The sequence below is a fragment of the Populus alba genome, chromosome 4 (genome assembly GCF_005239225.2).
Source record: "Populus alba chromosome 4, ASM523922v2, whole genome shotgun sequence".
Taxonomy (NCBI): Eukaryota; Viridiplantae; Streptophyta; class Magnoliopsida; order Malpighiales; family Salicaceae; genus Populus; species Populus alba.
In genome coordinates, this window is record NC_133287.1 from 3,635,965 (window position 1) to 3,656,952 (window position 20,988).

Genomic DNA, 20,988 nt, shown 5'->3' on the forward strand with positions numbered 1-20,988 from the left:
CGAATGTGATACGACATGCCGTTCAAAACGAAGTTGTGCCACGTCATCATCAGTTCCTACCGTTAGTTTCAGTAGTTTCTTAACTGAAAATGAAAAGGATAAGCTGATGCCAAACAGCCCATCCCTTTCCTTCTCTCCCTCAAAAATCCTCCATTAATGGAACTCTCCAATCACTTCATATCCATTAAAAAATCCCCGATTCTCTTCTTCACCACCAAACCACCCTTCTCCACCAAAGCCTTAACAAAACCCTTTGATTCACACTCACCGAAACTCACTTCTCCAGCTCACTCACTCCAACTCGAAACCCTTAAAACCCTAGAATGGAGTTCCCTCTGTAACCAACTCACTCCCTTCACTTCAACTTCGATGGGCCAATCGATCACTCGAAACGCAAAAATACCAATTGGCAAGAGCAAAGAAGAGAGCCAGAAGCTTCTAGACCAGACTGCAGCTGCATTGGCTGTGATGGAATCTGGACCGTTGGATTTTTCAGGGATTGAGGATATAACGCGTATTCTGGATTCTGCTGTTTCGGGGACCTTGCTTACGGTTGGAGAATTATGTGCTGTGAGAAGGACGTTGAGAGCTGCTAGAACTGTGGTGGAGAGGTTAAAAGATAGTGGAGATTGCTCGGAGAGGTATGATTGGCTTTCGGATCTCATTTTTCATTATTTTTAAATAACACTTTACTCGAAAGCTTAAGTCTAAGGGCAGTGGCTTAACTGTGCTAAATCTAAGTCGTGTGCTATTCATGCGCGTGTGAGACCCACTGCAAATGAAGGACATGGACGGCCTTGATTAGTGGCCCTATGGTTGTGATGTTTTGGAGTATGAAAAGGATTGCGATGCGTGTTTTTGATAATGGTTGTGGTTTGGTATATGATCAATGCGGATGGAATAAATGCATGAAGATCTATAATTTTGGAATAATTCTTGCTTGTTGTTTTGTTGATATATTCACAACATGCTCATGTTTGCTTATATGTAGAAGTTGGTGCACTCAAGTAGTACTTTATTGTTAGACCACCTTTTGGTTTGTGCTTTTGGAGGAAGATGCAAGTCTTCTAAAGTATTTGGAAAGGATATGTAGAAGACATTGAGTAGGTTTTGGAAAAACATGGATCACTAATTTAAAAGAATGGTTTAGGGAAAAACTTAGGACGATGATTTACTTTCAGATAATGTTGTTCAACCTTTTCAGGATGATACATAGGCTCATGTATTCTTTTCAAGGCATCTAAAGCTTTGAAGGTCTTAATGTGAACTTGTTCTATGTGTAAGAAATATCTGGTGCATCTTTCGATAGGTCACAATTTGGAGAGAGTGGCATAAATCAGATGCTATTGCTGGATTCTCATAATTCAGTAAGGGCCAAAAAGAATATTTATGTCAAGGTACTGTTGCAATAAGGGTCCAAATTACATTTTTTTAATCTTTAATGGAACTTGAAAAGGAACCTTCAAGCATTGAATGCCACTGTATGACTAAGTTTTCTTGGACAGGATCTCATTGATCGTGTTGTATTTGAATAGGTATGCTCCACTGCTTGAAATACTTCAGAATTGCAATTTTCAAATAGAGTTGGAGAAGAAAGTTGGATTTTGCATAGACTGCAATCTTTCAAAAATCCTTGATAGGGCCAGTGAAGATTTGGAGATCATTAGGTCTGAAAGGAAGAGAAACATGGAAAATCTGGATAGGCTGTTGAAGGGAATATCAGCTCGGATTTTTCAAGCTGGGGGTATCGACAAACCATTGGTAACAAAGCGCCGCTCCCGGTTGTGTGTGGGAGTCAGGGCTTCTCACAGGTATTTGATTCCAGATGGTGTTGTTTTAAATGTTAGTAGTTCTGGTGTAACATACTTTATGGAGCCTGGTGAGGCAGTTGAATTGAATAACTTGGAAGTCATGCTTTCAGACTCTGAGAAAGCTGAGGAAATAGCCATTTTGAGCTTGCTTACATCTGAAATAGCAGAATCAGCAAGGGACATAAAATATATGTTGGATGGAATTATAGAAGTTGATCTTTCTTTTGCTAGAGCTGCTTATGCTTACTGGATGAACGGGGTCCGTCCAATATGGACTTCAGAGGGATGTGGAGGCATTTCTTCCGGTGGAGGAGATTATTTATTTTCAATAGATATTGAAGGCATACGGCACCCATTGCTCCATGGGACATCTAGAAAACACCTGTCCAATATTCTTGGATCCAACTCTTTGAATTCCATGGAGGTGGATGAGGATAGCATGCTAGATACCGGAAAACATTCCAAAAATGTATCTGAATTTCCTGTGCCAATAAACATTAAAGTGGAATATGGAACCAGAGTGGTTGTGATATCAGGACCAAACACTGGAGGGAAAACTGCTTCAATGAAAACTCTAGGTGTGGCATCTCTCATGTCAAAGGCTGGTTTATATTTGCCTGCTAAAAACACCCCAAAGCTTCCATGGTTTGATTTTGTTCTAGCAGATATTGGGGACCACCAGGTAAAAGTTACTCTTGTTTTATGGGAGGTATGTACTGAGTTCTATTGATTGGTTTACTTAACTCTGACTCTGGTTATCTTTTATCGAAGTCTCTGGAACAAAATCTCTCAACTTTTAGTGGGCACATAACGCGGATTTGTAAGATCTTGGAAGTGGCTTCAAATGAATCACTTGTCCTCATTGATGAAATTTGTAGTGGAACTGATCCTTCTGAGGGAGTGGCACTTTCAACCAGTATCTTGCATTATCTGAGAGATCATGTTAACTTAGCTGTTGTGACAACTCATTATGCTGATTTAAGTCTCCTGAAAGATAAGGATAGTCGATTTGAGAATGCAGCCATGGAATTTTCTCTTGAAACATTACAACCTACGTATCAGATACTCTGGGGGTGTACTGGTGATTCAAATGCATTAAGCATTGCTAAATCAATTGGTTTTGACAGTGATATAATTGAACGTGCACGGAAGTGGGTGGAGAAGCTAGTTCCTGAAAAGCAGCAAGAGCGAAGTGGCATGCTGTATCAATCATTGTTGGAGGAAAGAAACAGATTGGAAGCTCAGGCCAGGAAAGCTGCATCTGTTCATACAGAAATTATGGAGCTTTACCATGAGGTAGAATTTAGAAGAACTAGATGGGCACAACAGCTTCTGATTTTTTTTCTATCCTCTTTTATAATTCTTCCTGTTGCATGTGTTCTTTTTCTTATTATTATTTTCTTAACTTTGTTTATTGATGTTAAGATTTCTTTGTTTTCTCCCCCTCTATTTCCACCCAATTCCACCGATCAAGATTCAAGCTGAAGCTGAAGACCTTGACGGGCATGTAAAAGCTCTCATGGCAAAGGAAACCCAACTGGTCCAACTGGAACTGAAGGCTGCAAACTCGCAGATTGAAACTGTGGTGCAGAACTTTGAAAATCAGCTCAGAAAAGCCAGTCCAGATCAGTTTAATTCACTGATTAAGAAATCAGAATCTGCAATTGCATCTATTGTTCAAGCTCACTGCTCAAGTGACAGTCTTCCTGCTAGTGAAACAGATACGAGATCATATACCCCACAACTTGGGGAGCAGGTTCTTGTAAAGAGACTTGGAAACAAGTTAGCTACTGTAGTTGAAGCACCTCGTGATGATGAGACAGTCTTAGTTCAATATGGTAAAATAAGAGTTCGAATGAAGAAAAGTGACATTGGATCAATTAAAAGTGATAAAAAAAGCAAAGCAACGATTTTGGTCCCTAGTTTGAAGAGACAGGTATGCATGGTACACGGCCCTGAAGAAGTTTCACTTGTTTCAGATACAGCAGGCATTCCTGTCTATCTTTGCTTCTATTTCTTCTGGGATTCCTTAAGTTAGTTGTTCTTATCATTCTGGTGTGAATTATAGGTAAAACAGAGTTTTTCAGAGCTCAACAAAGATGAGGAGGTTTCTCATGGCCCACGAGTGCAGACATCAAAGAACACTGTGGATCTGCGAGGCATGCGAGTGGAAGAAGCTGCGAGGCACCTCAACATGGCCATATCTGCAATAGAGCCGCTCTCAGTTATTTTTGTTGTGCATGGCATGGGCACTGGAGCTGTTAAGGAGTGCGCACTGGAGGTACTAGGTAAGCATCCACGTGTTGCCAAATATGAACCAGAAAGTCCAATGAATTTTGGTTGTACAGTTGCTTTTATCAAGTGATTAATTTTACTTACTACTCGCAAATCTTTTCATAAGCATGAAGTCGCCTTCACTTCTTCCATTGCATTCTATATTCAAACAAGAAATGAGTTATAGGAATACTTAAAAGCTTCATTATCATCTATTGAATAAGTTCTATTAAAACTGAAATATAGATGTCATATTAATGTGGTCATGTTGATTCCACCAGGTGAGCTTAGACTGGCACACTTAAAACTTTCTATGCTATTAACGCAGTCATGTTGATTCCATCAGGTGAGCTTAAACTGGCACACACTTGAAATTTTCTATGCTGAGGAAACCAGCCTTGTGACCTTAGCCAGTTAGGCAGAATGTCCTCTTGTTGGTGAATATTGTTCTTTTCCTCCTGGTATGACCGTTGCTGCACTAAAACTAGGCCAGCCAATACCACCACCAATTTCACCTCCACTGACAACTTCTCCCCCCCCTGCTGCACCATTACAAAGGCCAATATCAATTCCAAGGTTGCCACTACCATGTCCAACACCAAAATTGCCACCATCTCCCCATGACCATGTTTCTTGAAGATCCAGGCTATCAGGTTTGCGAGTTCCTTGATCCTTGTCAGTGAGAGCCCTATTGGCAGAAAGGAGTCCAAATCCTAGAATTAGAATCAATTAGGCTAAGCAAATATAGTTTAGACACTACTATTTTTTGGATTATTTTCATGCTTCGAATGGCTTTTAGCAGGCATGGAGGCAAACTGCTTAATCTATAGGGTGCAAATCGATAGTGTATGGTGCATGGTTTTCGTGTTTGAGGGTAAAAAGGCTTGAAGAATGGTATTGGTTGAGTAAAATTTGCAAGAGATGGTTTTCTGCAACTTGGTTCTTGAAATTGAGAATCATGGTGCCCATGTGAGCAGATTTGTAGGCTGATTCTGTCGACCGGTCATCTTGTCATTTTTCTCCCTTTAACGTAGAAAAGGATGGGTTATAACCCTAATTTATCTTAAAGTTGTGACCCAACCCGCCATTGATCAAACTTCTTGAAGCAATTTTATTAGACTATGCATGGTGGCTGGATAAATGCATTAATCAAGTAAACAGCCCACATGTACGAGGGAAATCTGCCTGCTGGCCCTTTTCCAATGGCACCTACATTTCCCCTTCTCAAATGCAATTTTTTCAATGATTTCCGACACCATTTTGAGTTGGATAAAAAAGGGTATTTTAGAATACCTCTCTTTTTAAGCCAAACGACATTGTATAAGACCGTTTGGAAAGAACTGCTGTGGTGAATAGGTTTTTTTTTTTTTTTTTAAGACTAATAACATGTCCTTTATCTCTTAAAAAAAAAAATAGAGTTGCATAGGCGTAGCCTCATAGGCTCACATGCACCTGGCTCTTTATCTGTTGGGTCGGGCTTCAAGCCTTGACCCCTTTGTATTTTTTTCATTTTTTTTATTTACATTTAGATGCACTATAAAAATTAAATATTATATTTCAATTATTATTCAATTTTTTCATAATTCTCAAGTAATATTGTAGATTTTTATGGGAATGTTATCATTTTTTTTAATTATTATGTACCTAATATGAAAAAATGCATGAATGTTCAATTAAAATAAAATTTATGCTTTTAAAATTTTTTAATAGATTCTTTGTATAATTTTACTATATTTATCATTTTCTTTTTCTTAAATCATATATAAAATACTTTTTATTTTAATATTTTTTTATTAAATTTTACTTTTAAGGTCGTTGTTATTTCTTGTTTAAGAAACAATGCTTGCAATTTTAAAACATGTTTTTGTTAAAACAATTGAGAGATGCATTAAAAAAATATAGTTGGGATTGGTTAAAAAAATATTGACATCTAATTAAATAGAAAAAATATTAAACATCTCTACATAGTTATTGATATGTTAATCAGCATATAATTATTTATTTTTTATTATTATAAATATGAGTTCAATTTTCATTTCACACTTCAAATATTTTTTTATATATATAAAAATAGCATCACTTGCATATTCTTTTTTTACATCCCAAATTAATTCTTGATCCAATCCACAACGAAAAACACAGATGAGGTGACTAGTTATGAGAGACATTAGAGGCATGGGAAAAATATTGTTTCTTATGCAATCTTTACACTCACAATTCATTGGGAAAAATATTGTTTCTTATTTTTTCATTTTGGTTATCAAAGTCTTTTTTTCTCCTCAATGCAATTCTTTTTGTGGCAAGTTAATGAGCAATTGGCTCTGATTTGTTGAACAAGGGTAAACTTAGTAGATGAAAGATTGAAGTGGAAAGGGGAACAAAACTTGGTAGCACCTTCAAAGTTGTGCGGAAAGTTTAATTTGGTTCTTATACTTTCCAATTTCTTTCTTTTTGGCCCCTTTGATTTTCAAGATTTAAATTTTGGTATAAAACCTTATTTTTCTCATTTATTAGTCCTTGTTTTGCGACTAAAGAGAGTTGTTGGATTTTATTTGTAGAGAGAGAAAGTATTCGTTGACATTGATTTGTAAAAATCCTTTTAAGAACACGTGCTTAGAAACATCTTCCATTAAAATTTTTTTATTTTTGCACCTAACACGAGGGTATCTAATTTTACCTCCAGATACATTTTCTTCAATTAAAAATGCAAAATTGATAAATCTTCGTACACCCACAATAAATTTTGAACAAATATGACCATCCATATGATGACGATACATCCATGATCGATTGTTAATATTAATATAATTAAAATAAAAAAATAATATCTTTTTCATTTTCACACTTTATTGGTAGTGTCTGGGCATAACTTCAAACACGTTTTGTTTTGTCCAGATAAATTAGTAGGTCTACCATATATAACAAGAAAGGTACATATATTTAGTTTCTAACACAATTAGAATTGCATCCAAACTTCTTTTGTAGCTTCATATGTAGATAAAAGTCCAAACCAATAGATTTGAACTTTTTCAACCCATGCCTCTTAACTTAGTTCATTAAACTCCTTTTGAATCCACTTCATTTTAGGCTTTATAATAGACTCAATGGACATTTCTAATGGATCCTTATATCTCGTAGCTAGGTTCGTATCACTCAAACAACCTCAAATCAAACAAAAAAACCTCTTTTTTTTTTTAACCAATTTATATTTAATAAAGCCCTTGATTAAATTCCTCCAATCCATTTAGTAGTTAATTTATTGAATTTTATTTTCAAATAGCTTCTCATATATATATAATATATATATATTGCTATTTAATAAAGTCTTTAATAAAATTCCATCATCCATATTCAGTAGTTAATTTACCTTATTTTATTTTTCAAATAACTTTTGATATTCCAGGTTTGTTATAGAACAATCACAAAATAGTGAGTGTCATGTACTTATAGACAAGTTTTGGAAAATATCGGAATAGGAGAGGGGGTTGATATCTACCAAGAAATGGGTTAAATTTAAACTCCTAAAAACTAACCGTTCTTTTAACAACATATTTTAACACTAAAATAATTTCCTAGAAAAAAAAAAGATTCGAATAGAATATCTGATTCGTGATTTTAAATAACAAGTTATTTAATAATAAAGATATTTTCAAGTGATTTGTGCATCAACTAGACTAGATTTCTCTATTAATGATCTTAAAAACAGCACACCTCATACCAATATAGTGTAAAGGTTAAAAAATTAAGAAGATGACAAGCTTGTTTTCAATTATCAAACTAACCTTTCAATATTATATAGTTAAACTCAACTTAATTTATATGGGTTAATCTGAAAAACTCAGAAAAAAATAATCTAATTGACTATTTCTATTTGAATTAAATAAAATATTAATTATCTGATTTATTCGGCCAATCTCAATTCTAACACTGAATCCAATTATATATATATATATATATATATATATATATATATTATTATTATCTTTCAACTATGATTATAACGGGAGCACCTATGCCAAGCTGTCAAAATCAAATTTAATTCTGACAAAAGAGGCCCGAAACAACTTGTAAGAGAAGGCGTACGGATAGCAGGAAACAAATAAAAAAAAGAAGAAGAAGAAGACGCGTCAATAAAATAGCAAGAGAATCAAAACCTAACTCAGTGACTGACTCTACCTTTCATCAAAGCAATTGAGCGCCAAAAGGCAATCATTTTGTTTTTTTTGTTTTTTTTACTCCGAATAAATAAGTAAACAGTATTTAATCAATAATAACATAAAATTTCCATTTCTCTTTGTATATAAAAACCAAACCATACACAAACCGCCAACCTCCCAAAGCCAATAGCCATACCTCCCTCTACAAGTTTTCACCGCCAGAACCTCCCTGGTGAGTTACTCCAGTTCTTTTTCTTTAGAAAGTAGAAACCTTCATTGGGTTTAAGTTGTTGATTTTGTAAAAATGGTTTCTTTTGGGGAAAGTAAGTGTATTCTCTTTTGTTTCTGTTGGAATTTGAATTTTTGTTGTCTTGTGAATGTATATTTAAATGCTTTTGATATGATTTAATTATCTGGTTAGCCAAAGACTGGTTATTGGATATAAAGTGTGAATCTTTAGATTGTTCGATGCATAATTTTATTGTAATCTGATCATGGATTATTCATTTTGGGGAAATGGGGCTTCTTTTTGCTGGTTTGTTATCAGTTCTTCGTTCCTTTTCATTGCTTCAATCCTTTTTTTTGGCACGAGTTTAAGGTAATGCATGATGATGTTATGATATAGGTTGTTTTTTAAATTGATTTTTTAGTAAATATATCAAAATAATATATATTTTATAAAAGCAAAAAAAAAATAATTTGAAATAATTTTTTTTTTTAAAAAAAAAACATGGCGTGAACGCGTAAACAAGGGTTTACTTTGAAAGTTGAATTCCTAGGCATAGCCTCTGTAATACTTCTGGAATGCCCTTCCTTTATACTTTTTTTTAATCTATTATTATTGGCTTCTTTTAGTTCCAATAATGTGGGTCTTGTTTAGTTAGTTCATATGAATTTAATCTTGTATGATTGCGATTTTTCCTTTAGTGTTTCAGGTCCTTAAGAAACAATAACAAACTGGAAATGTTTCCCATGCATATGTTTCTTTCTGTTGGAACTCAAATTCAGTTCTATTTTAAATTTAATAGCTTTGAAATCAAGATTTGATTACTTTAATAGAGAGGCCAGTTATTGAATATAAATTATAGATCTTTTGATTGGTTTCACTACTTCTGCTGCTTCTTGATTGCAATTTGCTTGGTCATTGACATTTTATTGAACATATCGACTGCATTATTTGGGGGACGGTTTTTTATCCAGAGAAAAGGTTTGCTTCTCTCTCGACGAGTCCTTTTTGTCAGTATCATAGTTTTTTCTATGTGTTATGGAGCATTTTTCTCCCAAATCTATTCTTTATGATGACTCACCCTCGTTAAATGCCCTTCTGCTAGTAGTATCATCATTTTGATTGCTTTGTTTGATTTTAGTATTTTGTTTTGTTCTTTCCTTCTAGTCCCATATGAATTCAATGCCTTGCAATTATTTTTGTTATTGCTTAGATGTTTGGTGAAAAAACATTCATGGGTGTATGCGAATGGGAAATCAGCATGTCTTACCCGTAGTAAGCATGTGAGGTGGGTTTGCATTTTACTGAATTAAGTGCCAGACATTTTTTTTTTCTCTTTCTGGTGTATGTATGTGCTGTTTTGGTGAGGGATATCGCTCAATTCCTCTCAGATTGGTTTGTGTGGATATTTAAATGATCTCCTTGTTCCAGTAAAAAAATCTGAATTGTGCATTGAATGTTTTCTTTCATCTTTCTTTTAATAGTGTATTGAAATGGAAGTATCTGCTTCAAACTTATTGAAATGCGATGATGAGGAAAAGGCTTTGAAGGGCTTGCTTGAAGCATTTGGTTCTGAATTTTCTCTTGAACAAATAGCTTCTGCTTATTGCAAAGCAGGCCGAAATGCAGATTTTTCTGTTCAAATCCTGCTAGATATGGAGGGAAATTCCCCTACCTCTTCAAGTCATTCATCCATTGGAGAGGCAATGGAGAATAAAAAATCTTCTGAGTCATCCAATGATTATATTCCAAAGAAGAAGTGTGATGCAAATGAAAAGTTCAAAACTGTAAAGCAAAAATGGCATCCGGTATCAGGAGGAACTGTTTCAAGTGTTCTCGGTAAAAGTTACATTACATCCATGCCAGTGGCCAATAGCGCTTGTGTGGCAACCAAACCATTGAAATTGGATGCACACGAGTTCCCGATGTCTGAACTTTGGGGAGTAGAACCCAAACAAACCCAATCAAAGCATGACCATATGCACAAGGATATGGAAGATTTTTTATTCAACATGCTAGGAGATGGCTTCCAGCTGGAAAGGGGCGTGATTCAACAAGTTCTTGGTAAACAATGCTTCAAATCTTTATGATCTGTTGTGGTTGCTTCTTGTCCTCTCTGTCAATCATATTGATGCGAAACATGTTCCCTAATAAAGAGAATCTAAGATTGGCTGTTTCATAATTTCTATCTTGAAAAAAAATCTTGAATGAGTGGAATCTGTTTTAACTTGATGAAATTTTCTGTAGTAAAATACGAGATCTACTCTGTATGATTATGTAACCTATTCTGTATAATTTCATAATTTACATAAAGATTAGTAAAATAAAAAATTAAATCTGACATGGGATGCAGGATTAGTTCTTGACGGATTTCATCCTGCATTACTAAATGTAAATGAACTAACTAGCAAGATCTCTAATCAGGTTTTATGTTGAATGTGCAGATGCATGTGGATATGATATGCAAAAGGTATGCATGATATCCTCTTTGATGATCAAGGACTATTTTGATTTTTTACCAAATCCCTCTTTTCTACCAATACAGTCTCAATTTTTTTCAAAACAGATCTTGACTGCACTTGTTGCTAGTTAATTCAAGTTGCTTTTAAAGACCAGACATGCTTTGGGTTGGCATTTCTTGCTTGCCAAGAATCAGAATTAGATACTTTTGGCAGTTCAGCACTATATATTAGTTAACTGAGAGGAGTAAAAGGCATCATTGACTCATGGTGACATAGAACAGAGGCCTTCAGAAAGTAGGCTAGAGTTTTGAGCCACAAGGCTTGGGCTTTAGTATGTTGAATTTGTGATTACATCCTGAAATCTTCAATAAACCCTAAAATTTGTGCAACTATTTTAAGTGTTTTACTATTTCAGACTTATAAGCCATTGTTTTAGTACTATCATGCCCACAAGTATGGCTACCTTATGAAAGTTTATGTAATTTTGAGGATCTTTATAAGGAGGGCATTATAAGGTGGAATGTATCTGGAAATACCCAGCGTTTCTCAAACTAACTACTTGAGTGTTACCAGCATATTCATGCTGCAGCTTTGTTTCTGTTTAGTAGGATGTCTCTACCAGTGAACTTTGCTCTTCCTCTATGGATTGATGCTTGAACATATCTGATGAACAAGGGTTAAGCTTATATAGTTAATGTGCTCAATGAAGTATTCATTAAGATACTGCATGTTTTAGTTTTGTTCTCAATTGATATGAATTTATCATCTACATTAGTAAGCACTTATAAATTTTCCTTTCTTTTTGCACCTTTCAGAGCATGGAGGAACTACTCAATCTGTCAGGAGTGATTTTGGACAAAAGTAACAAATATGGAGGTAGTTCCACTGGAAAGGTTAGCATGTTTAGAAAACTACTCTTTTATTGGAGATCATTGTACGTCCCATTTGATTTATATTTTACAGTGAAACTGCTAGTTGTTATTTGTTTTTAGTTAACTTGAGACTTTGAGAAATTAGGCGAAGTCAGCTGTTGGATAAGTTTGTATTTTTTATACAGTTCACATCATCGTCGTTGAAATTAAGGGTTTTTCTCCAATTTAAGGGCAGTAACAACATTCTTAATATATATCCTTTTCCTCTTGCAATATTGCCTTACAGTTCACAGATGTACAGTCAAATTATGGAAGACCTTCATGTAAAAACAAATTGCATTCGATGAGTTCCCGTGGAGGGTATGATACTTGTAAATTTCTAGCAAGTTAAATAGTTAGCTTTTATTAAGCTATAGGCTACTTTCTGTATAAATAGGGAAATACAGCTTATCCTTATGATTATTTTACGTCATAATACTTTTTTTTTCCTTGTATTTTCACTACTGTGCAAATAGAATTTCAAAAGCAAATCGGGGAGAATTACCTGGGCTGGGGAAAGAGAGAAACAACCTCCAGAATGAAGTTTTGACTGCACTTTTTAGTGCTGCTGAGAGATCTGAGGAGTTATCTAGAAGAAAAACAAAGGCTGAACGGAGGTCAATAGTGTATGGAGAGCCGGTGGCTGAACCTCTAACAGACTTTACCTTAGAGAACAAGGCTGATTCAGTGTACTCCTTGCAAGATTATGACAAAGGTAAGGAACTCTTTTGAAAGGAACTTCATTAACCAAGTATTTTTTTTTTTTTTAAAAAAGAAATTTAGTAGGCTTGGATGCTTTAGTAGCTCATTCGCAAGAAATTTGGGACTTAGGAGTTCATATTTTGGCTTTTATGGACTAGATTTCATTTTGCTGCGGCAACATTTCTTTTTCATTCATCAAGAGCCGAGCAACACATTAGATCTGGTTTTGCTAGTCCCTGCCCACCCCTTCAACCAAAATAGAAAAAAACAAAGAAACTGAAATATTCTTGTATAAATTTGGGAACTTACGATTTCCTTTCATATATGTTCACTGTAGCTTGTGTTAGAACTGTTTGATGGCCTGTTTATATTGTTTCCATCTGGGATATGGGATTAATGTGCTGATTCAGTGACATGCACCATTCTTGCTTTCATATTTTATGGTGAATTACCTTCTGAAATCTGAAAAGTGCTGTTGCTTGATGTTATCTAAGGGATGTGTTGAGCAAGAAGTTTATGCTTGATGGTATCTAAGGGATGTGTCGAGCAAGAAGTTCATGGCAGGTGTTTTTCTGGTTGCTCTGGAATGTCATAAATAAATGGTCATGCCTGCCCATTCCCGAGCCTAACATGGCAGCTTGTGATTCATGTTGCGAAATGAATCTGTTTTTTTCTTTTCTTGAAATATCATATTCTCAAATATCAATATGATGCACTTTGAAGAGTGTCTCATTCACCACTGATACATTTAACTCTTTTCATCAGAAGAAACAATCTATGATGTTTATATGTTACTATGCTGGGGTTAGTAATGATCTGTTTGACAACAAAGTAATAAACTGCTTATGGGCTGCAAAAACTGTGTCTGATCCTGTCGTGTGGAGCTTCATGGTTTTTGGGAAAGCATGTGTGAACTCTATGGACTAGGTTTTTTGTTAAAAAAATTATTGTTTTGTATATGGGCTAATTGAGTTTGTTGACTTTTTTCTGGTTGTCTATTTTATACTCTTTCTTCATGCCAAGTAGTATCATCAGTTGAAGATAAGGATGGAGAGGATAGTTACCAGCTTCTTCGTAAAGCTTGGAAGGAGTATCGGGCTACAATGAATGAATATTACAAAGCTGTAGGTTACTAATTATTATTATTATGATTATTATTACTATTATTATTATGCTGCAAATACTATAGTGGCCTTTATACCTGTATGTGTAAATTTTCATTTCCGGCCAGTTAATGAAGGGAATCATTATTTTTTGTCATGATTCTATAACAAATTCTTATGATTTTTGGTAACTTGATAAAAAAATATTTGCCCAGGTAAATTTATAGCTAGAGTCTTTTGCAATTTAATTGCCAGACTGGCTTTTTGCATAAGAAATCTACAATATGGTTTGTATCAATTGCCTTTTTTGCTGTCTGGTCATGATAAAATATGAATGTCCCTTGTCAGGGTGGTGATGCATTTGCCAAAGGAGATTATGAGCGAGCAAACAAACTTATGGATGAGGTATGGTTTCTGACTGTTGTCACAAAGAAGAACTCTGTTTATAAATCATGTTTTTGTTTGCACTGGCAACATGATCAGCACTTGAGATACAAATAAGATTTTTTTTTTGTCTTGGATGATTACCAAGTAGTTGAACACAAGATCAAAACTAAATTGTGTCCGGTTGATATAGCTAGTCGTGTATGTCATGTATGTATTTAAGCATACACGACATAAACAAGATCAAAACAAACTTACCAAGTAGTATTGGTAGTATAATAGTCAAAATGAAAATGCTTACAAGTGGAACTGTCGTGTATGTATTTAAGCTGTGGGGTTTAACGGGATCTCAGTTCTATCATTTTTAATTGTTAGAAGGCCACTGTTGGATAAAATAAGAAGTTTAGCTGTAAATGTCCTTGGTATTTGCAGGGACTTTTTTTTCGTGACAAGGCTCACGAGGTAGATGAAGAATCTACTCTGAAGATTTTTGAAAGCAAGTTAGTGACTATTATTTTATTTTTTTTTTCTTTTCTTGTAGGGTCTCTTTGGTTTTTCTATTCCCTTTGCGTTGTAATCTGTGTTCTTTCCTTACTTTTTTCTAATCTCTTGGAAGCATTCATGAGCAGAAATGTTGAGACACAAGACGAGATGTTGCTTGATCTGCATGAATATGGCACAAAAGATGCAATACGCTCCTTGAGGAGTAATCTTCTCTTACTTTCAGGCATCCCATGTAAGCTATCATTGTGTTTTCTTTTCCCCTCATAATTTTCTCTCGTCATGTATCTTATCCGGATATATTTTTTTTCATCAGCTTTCAAGTACCTCAAAGTCATCATCGAGTCGAACAAGGAAGACGTTACGAAAGGGGATGTGACGAAAGGGGCTCGTAGAAGATTGGTAAGACTGCCCTAATTTAACCTTGGTCTTTTCTGTTAAGGATTCATTGAGGCTGAGATATTAGTGTGAAAAGAGTCTTTTGTTTGAGAGATTGAACCAAAAACGATACTTACGCCCACCAATGGGTGCTCAACTCAGCGGTAGTTCCCAGAAGGAGAGGGAGCTGATTCTCTTATTCAAGTCTTACTTATCATCCCAGGACCGAAAACAAAATCTATAGCTTCTTCCTCCCTTTTCTTTTGCAGATCATGAAGCTATTAGCGAAGGAATCTATCGAGTGGACTGAAGGAGATACTGGAACAATACTAATTCAACTGGATAATATCAACCCAAAGCGCTTGAGTTTCGCCGAAAAATAGTATGCAGCATGGAATCAATTTGGTTTCTTGAGAAGCAGCCACCATTTTTTGGAGGATGACAGTAACTTGATCATTTGTTGACAAGTTATCGAAACGTTGACCATGTAAACGTTATAAAGGAAGGAATGGGGAAATTTTTGAGCAATTGTTTTCTGTAATTCGATGGCATGTGTCAAAAGTTTCCTTCTTGAGGTGCTTGAAAACTTCCGTTGGCATTGGAAAAAGTTTAACCAAATCCTAACGAGTGTTTAGAATTGAACTAAAATTCAAGAAGGAAGAGGAGTGATGTTTGTCCGACATTCTGGCATCAAGAAATCTGTGGCTTTGAAGGTGTTAAGAATTGTGGTGAATAATATTGTTTTTAAATAGATAAAAAAAAATTTATATTTATATTTTTGATATTAAAATTATTAAAATACCAAAAAAATAGTTAACTTAAGACTTTTAAAATGTATTATTTTCTTTACCAAACTGCAAGCCAAAATCCCAAGAGGAAATGTCACTGTAGCCCAATACACCACCCAGTCTCTACTAAAATGCTTACACGTGTCTACACTAACCCATCCAGGACCCACAGAAGGCATCTCTATTAAGAGACGGTGACTGCTACTGATGCATGAAATGCCATAAGAAGTTCATGATTCCCCCAAAAGTATTTTTTTGATCCCTTTAGATAGCAATTAATACTACAGTTTTTCATTTTTTTTTTACTTAAGACCTTTTTGAGAGAGTAGTTGATTTTTTTTTTAATTTTGATTTTTTAATTTAAGTTAATTTTTTTAAAATATTTTTGGATTGTTTTGATATGTTGATATTAAAAATAAATTTTAAAAAATATTATTTAAATACATTTCCAAGTAAAAAACATTTTAAAAAATAAATTCTTCTGTACTTTTTAACAAACCCTTCACCAATTTCTTTCCCCTCTATAAAAAACAAACTTCTTTTCATAATTAGATTTAATTCAAGAATGAAAAAAATTGGGTTACTTCAACTCTAATTAATTATTTTTATAAAAATAATATTAATTTATTGTTTTTAAAAAATCTTAAATTTTACACAACTAAAATTGAATTAAGTTTGATTAAGTTAAAAACGTTTAAATTTTTAATGTTGTTTTGTTTAATTTAAAATTCGATCTAGATCAAATTAAAAATCACAAATTTTCTTGCTCAATATCATGAGTTTAATAACTATTACTCTTTCTTGTCTATACACCTTTAAAGCATTTGTGAAAAAAGGAACTTCCATTGAAAGGATTAAGTTCTAATTACGGATAGTTATTTATTTAATATAAATATTCAAACATTTGGTTATGACTTGGGATTTTATATTAGGAAACCTAAGTACAAAGGGATGAAGTTGAAGATTGTTGAATCTTATGGGGGTCAAAATATAGTTTGATAAAAAAAGAACCAATAAAATAGAAGAATATTAAAGAGAATCGAAGCGGAGAGTTCTAGGTTTTGAAGTACTGTGTTTCTGTCGATAAGAAAAGGGAAAGGGAACTTGTCTTTTGTCTCTGCAAGTGTGTGGTTTCTGTCTGGGATCATCAAAATAAGATGGGTGGGTCAGTGAAGGACGTGAAATCAAAGGCTGAACTTGATAACATAACCAAAAGTGGAGAAGCAGTGATCATTCACTTCTGGGCAACATGGTGTGATGCTTCAAAACAAATGGACCAAGTCTTTTCTCATCTCTCCACTGATTTCCCCAAGACCCACTTTCTCAGGGTAACATGTATTTCTAATTCTATGTGAGTGTGGTTTTTTTTTTTTTTAGTTATTGTTATTGAATTTTTTATGTGGGTTTTGTTTTGCAGGTTGAAGCAGAGGAGCAACCAGAGATATCAGAGGCCTTTTCAGTCTCTTCTGTGCCTTATTTTGTTTTCTTGAAGGTACCTTCCTTTTCTTTTAATGGTATGCTCTTTTGGGTTGTCATTGATGCTTTGTTTTCATTAGGAAGTATCCAGTTTGTTTTGTTGTTTTTTGTTTGTTTAAAATTGGGAATCTAGGATGTAAGGGAATTGTAAGAAAAACATGTTTTGGTTGTGTTAATTTGGATTGTTTTGCTTTTATGATTCCGCAACATGTCTGAATACTGGCTGATTTAAGAGATGAATCAATGTATTGAATTATGTAATTCGCATTTGCAAGTCATGATCTTAAGTGATAATTGAATGGACCAGCATGTGATGTCTTAGCTCACAGGTTTATTATTTCTTATTTTATTCAAAACTAAATTCGTGAAGAATGTAAGTACGAAGTGTAAAAAGAAAAGTAGTGTCTAGTATTGTCGGGTTAAGAAAGACTATCTAGACATTTGTGAGATGCATGTACTAAAGATGCTAATTATTTTACACTCTTGTAAATTTTGGATTAAGCTGTTTTGTGACAAGATTCGTAGTTGGCCAAATGAATCAAAACTGCATTATCACTCCCAACTTATTTAATATTGTTCATTGGGTTTGCAGCTTAGCATTGGATCATTTTTGAAACCCACCTGGCTAATCAGCTCACCAAACTTCTCAAAACCAAAACTATTCATTTTCGAAACCCACCCACCTAGCATAATCATGTAATGGAACTTCCTAAAAAAAACATTCTGAAACCTGTAAAACTGCATGGGCTGGATTGAGACTGTTCATCTAGCAGGTAGATGGATGTACAATTTCCATTCCTCAGCCATGCAAACCAGAGAAATTCTTGACTTATAGCACATGCACTCAAGTCACCGTAAAGGGCCTAATCTCTTTGCTGTGTGCAAGCACACTAGGTACATCCACTAGTTAGGCATATACAGCTTGAAGCTTTGAACCCAACAATTCGTCTTTTTCTGATCAATAGTTAGAAATTTTCTTAGACAAAGGAAGAGAGCCTGTGTATGTGAGAGAGAGATGGGGAGGGAGGAAAACTTTGGTAACCATATGAGACTTAGGGTGACCTGATATCTGGTTAGTTTTGAGTCTGATTGCCGGCAGGTTCAGGGAGACTCAACTTGCTGTCCTGATTAACATATCTGTTTCTTCTTCAAATAACAGGGCTGCTCATTTAATAAATAAACCAATGAAATTGGTTTGATTCAGTTTGAGTTGATTGGTCTGTTTTTTGAACATGGAACACCCCCATCAACTAGATGACTCACAAATCACATTTGGAGTTTTGGACATAAATTCAGCTCAATGACAGCCTTGTTGTACTAAAAACCTATTAGATAACTTCAAATGATAACTTTGGATAATTTACTTTAACAATGTGGAGTGGCATTTTGTCACCCTATGTTATGTGTTGGTTGTGGTTTTGCCATCGTCTTTGTGTTCTTAAGTGAAGAAAATGACCTGATAATTTCAATTAGATATTCTATTTTTTCAAGATTTCACACATACACATACATGCATGTATATCAACCTATAAATGGATTACTTTTCTCATCCTTTGAAAACATTTTTTTCTCATCGGGAATACTGATCAGCCATTCTATGCATTTTCTTCATCAGGATGGCAAGACAGTTGATACATTGGAAGGTGCAGATCCTTCCAGTTTGGCAAACAAAGTTGCTAAAGTTGCTGGCTCAGCTAACCCAGGAGAACCTGCAGCCCCTGCCAGCCTTGGAATGGCTGCTGGACCTACTGTTCTTGAAACAGTCAAAGAGTTCAACAAAGAAAATGGTTCCTCACAACAAGCAAACCAAGTGCAACCTGGCCTCAGTGATGCATTAAAAAATCGATTGCAGCAGTTGATTGGCTCTCATCCTCTCATGCTATTCATGAAAGGGAATGCTGAAGAGCCTAAGTGTGGGTTTAGCCGAAAAGTTATTGATATTTTGAAGGGTGAAAATGTGAAATTTGGAACTTTTGATATCCTCTCTGACATTGAGGTTCGTGAGGGGTTGAAGTTGTTCTCGAACTGGCCCACATTTCCTCAGCTCTACTGCAAGGGAGAGCTTCTTGGCGGATGTGACATCGTAATTGCAATGCATGAGAGTGGTGAATTAAAAGAAGTTTTCAGAGACCATGGAATTGATACTATTGGTTCCAATGAGGCAAAAATGAGTGGAAGTGAAAATGGAAAGGGTGGCATTGCACAATCCACTGGATTGAGTATGAACTTGACCTCCAGACTTGAAAGCCTGGTTAATTCAAGCCCTGTTATGTTGTTTATGAAGGGAAAACCTACTGAACCAAAGTGTGGTTTCAGTGGGAAGGTAGTTGAAATCCTTCGAGAGGAAAAGGTGAAGTTTGAGACCTTTGATATTCTCACCGATGAAGAAGTCCGTCAGGGGCTTAAAGTTTATTCCAACTGGTCCAGTTACCCTCAACTGTACATCAAAGGTGAACTTATTGGTGGATCAGACATTGTGCTGGAGATGCAGAAAAGTGGGGAACTTAAGAAGGTTTTGATTGAGAAAGGTATTGTTCAGAAGGAGACCATAGAAGATCGCATAAAGAGCCTGATTACTTCTTCACCAGTGATGCTCTTCATGAAGGGTACCCCAGATTCCCCCAGATGTGGTTTCAGTTCCAAAGTTGTAAATGCCCTGAAGGAGGAGGGTGTAAGTTTTGAGTCCTTTGACATTTTATCAGATGAGGAAGTGAGGCAGGGACTAAAGGTCTTCTCAAATTGGCCAACCTTTCCTCAGCTTTATTACAAAGGTGAGCTAATAGGTGGTTGTGATATTATAATGGAGCTGCGAGACAACGGAGAACTGAAATCTACCCTATCCGAGTAGGGTTGACATCAATTCTTTCAAATAATGCCAGGCAAATCTAAACGTTCTTTTCCAGTCATGTTAGCGGTGTCTGTTGATGTTATACTTTAGTGACGAGCATGAAATTTGCACAATGTACTTTCTCATCAATGTCCTGATGCCTTCCATGGTTTTCTGATAGATCATAGAATTAAGCTATATTATGAAAGTTTTGCTTTCTACGTGGCTCAAGAAGTATTAAGTATGTTTTGGATTGCTTTTACAATGGATGAATTATAGGTTTTTCCTTCGCGCAGTGTTGTTGCTGTGTTAGTGCATGCAACTTGCAATATTTTTCCCGTTTCTTATCATGGTGAAGGGATAAATATCTTCTTCACATGCACGCTGGGTTGATCTCTCTGTCTAAATATACTCGTTAAATGCAGTCTTAATGTGGTAAATCCTGGTAGTAAGACGTAGCAGAGAAAGGGATAGATTGTTAGAACAGAAGGGGAGATTACAGTGTATCCTAACAAAAACCTGAAGGTGTTTTTGGGTTCACAATACATGACGTGCATTACTGCTTGGCCAAGGCATGTACATGCTTTCCTTTCCTCGCCGGATGAAAAGATGGTTTCATCTCGCGGCCAAATTGCAAGTTCAACTGAAAAATCAAATACAGACAAATTTCCTTGATGTTGGTCCTCAAACTAGAAAATCTTTTCCCAAGTCAACCAGATACTCTGCAAGCAGACCGTGTCAAGTTGATCCTCGTAAAATTCATTGTGGACAAATGGATTGCATTGGCTTATCGCTTCGAATGTTCAACTTCATGAAAGCAAATCCCTAGTTATTTCCTCTGTAAACAGGATTTAACTCCCGATAACAAAATTGTGGTTCATAATAGCATTGTCCTCTTCTATTATTAATTTTAAATTAATTGTGGGAATATACTCGCTTCTTTTAAATAAGAAAATCATAAGTGTCTACACCATTTTTTCCCACTCGT

The 20,988-nt window shown here is 35.2% G+C and overlaps 3 protein-coding genes across 11 annotated transcripts; all 3 read left to right on the forward strand.

The window, feature by feature from the left end:
• Positions 1 to 5,712, forward strand: LOC118047315 (uncharacterized). Of its 7 annotated transcripts, none has more exons than XM_035056573.2 (6): positions 1 to 641; positions 1,506 to 2,493; positions 2,583 to 3,107; positions 3,286 to 3,747; positions 3,880 to 4,099; positions 4,367 to 5,712. In XM_035056573.2, exons 1-6 carry the CDS (start codon positions 157 to 159, stop codon positions 4,420 to 4,422), a joined length of 2,736 nt encoding a protein of 911 aa, XP_034912464.1. In that variant the 5' UTR covers positions 1 to 156; the 3' UTR covers positions 4,423 to 5,712. The 7 variants fall into 7 exon arrangements, with proteins under 7 accessions (XP_034912464.1, XP_034912463.1, XP_073264914.1 ...); XM_073408811.1 differs by lacking the exon at positions 4,367 to 5,712 and adding an exon at positions 1,310 to 1,397 and having other exon boundaries at positions 518 to 641; positions 3,880 to 4,200; XM_073408812.1 differs by lacking the exon at positions 4,367 to 5,712 and adding an exon at positions 1,310 to 1,397 and having other exon boundaries at positions 519 to 641; positions 1,536 to 2,493; positions 3,880 to 4,200.
• A 2,368-nt stretch (positions 5,713 to 8,080) lies between these two features.
• Positions 8,081 to 15,450, forward strand: LOC118047316 (putative nuclear RNA export factor SDE5). 3 transcript variants are annotated; one of them, XM_035056576.2, is made up of 12 exons: positions 8,088 to 8,474; positions 9,953 to 10,532; positions 10,913 to 10,938; positions 11,746 to 11,823; positions 12,089 to 12,162; positions 12,318 to 12,556; positions 13,570 to 13,667; positions 13,995 to 14,051; positions 14,463 to 14,530; positions 14,657 to 14,766; positions 14,848 to 14,933; positions 15,179 to 15,450. In XM_035056576.2, exons 2-12 carry the CDS (start codon positions 9,962 to 9,964, stop codon positions 15,290 to 15,292), a joined length of 1,521 nt encoding a protein of 506 aa, XP_034912467.1. In that variant the 5' UTR covers positions 8,088 to 8,474; positions 9,953 to 9,961; the 3' UTR covers positions 15,293 to 15,450. The 3 variants fall into 3 exon arrangements, 2 of the variants coding, with proteins under 2 accessions (XP_034912467.1, XP_034912469.1); XM_035056578.2 differs by having other exon boundaries at positions 8,090 to 8,474; positions 14,660 to 14,766; XR_004687303.2 differs by lacking the exon at positions 15,179 to 15,450 and having other exon boundaries at positions 8,081 to 8,474; positions 14,647 to 14,766; positions 14,848 to 14,889.
• A 1,278-nt stretch (positions 15,451 to 16,728) lies between these two features.
• On the forward strand, positions 16,729 to 20,289 carry LOC118047314 (monothiol glutaredoxin-S17). The gene is made up of 3 exons (XM_035056571.2): positions 16,729 to 17,025; positions 17,115 to 17,189; positions 18,789 to 20,289. The coding sequence occupies exons 1-3, from the start codon at positions 16,855 to 16,857 to the stop codon at positions 20,019 to 20,021; spliced, it is 1,479 nt and encodes a 492-aa protein (XP_034912462.1). The 5' UTR covers positions 16,729 to 16,854; the 3' UTR covers positions 20,022 to 20,289.
• The last annotated feature ends 699 nt before the right edge of the window (positions 20,290 to 20,988 follow it).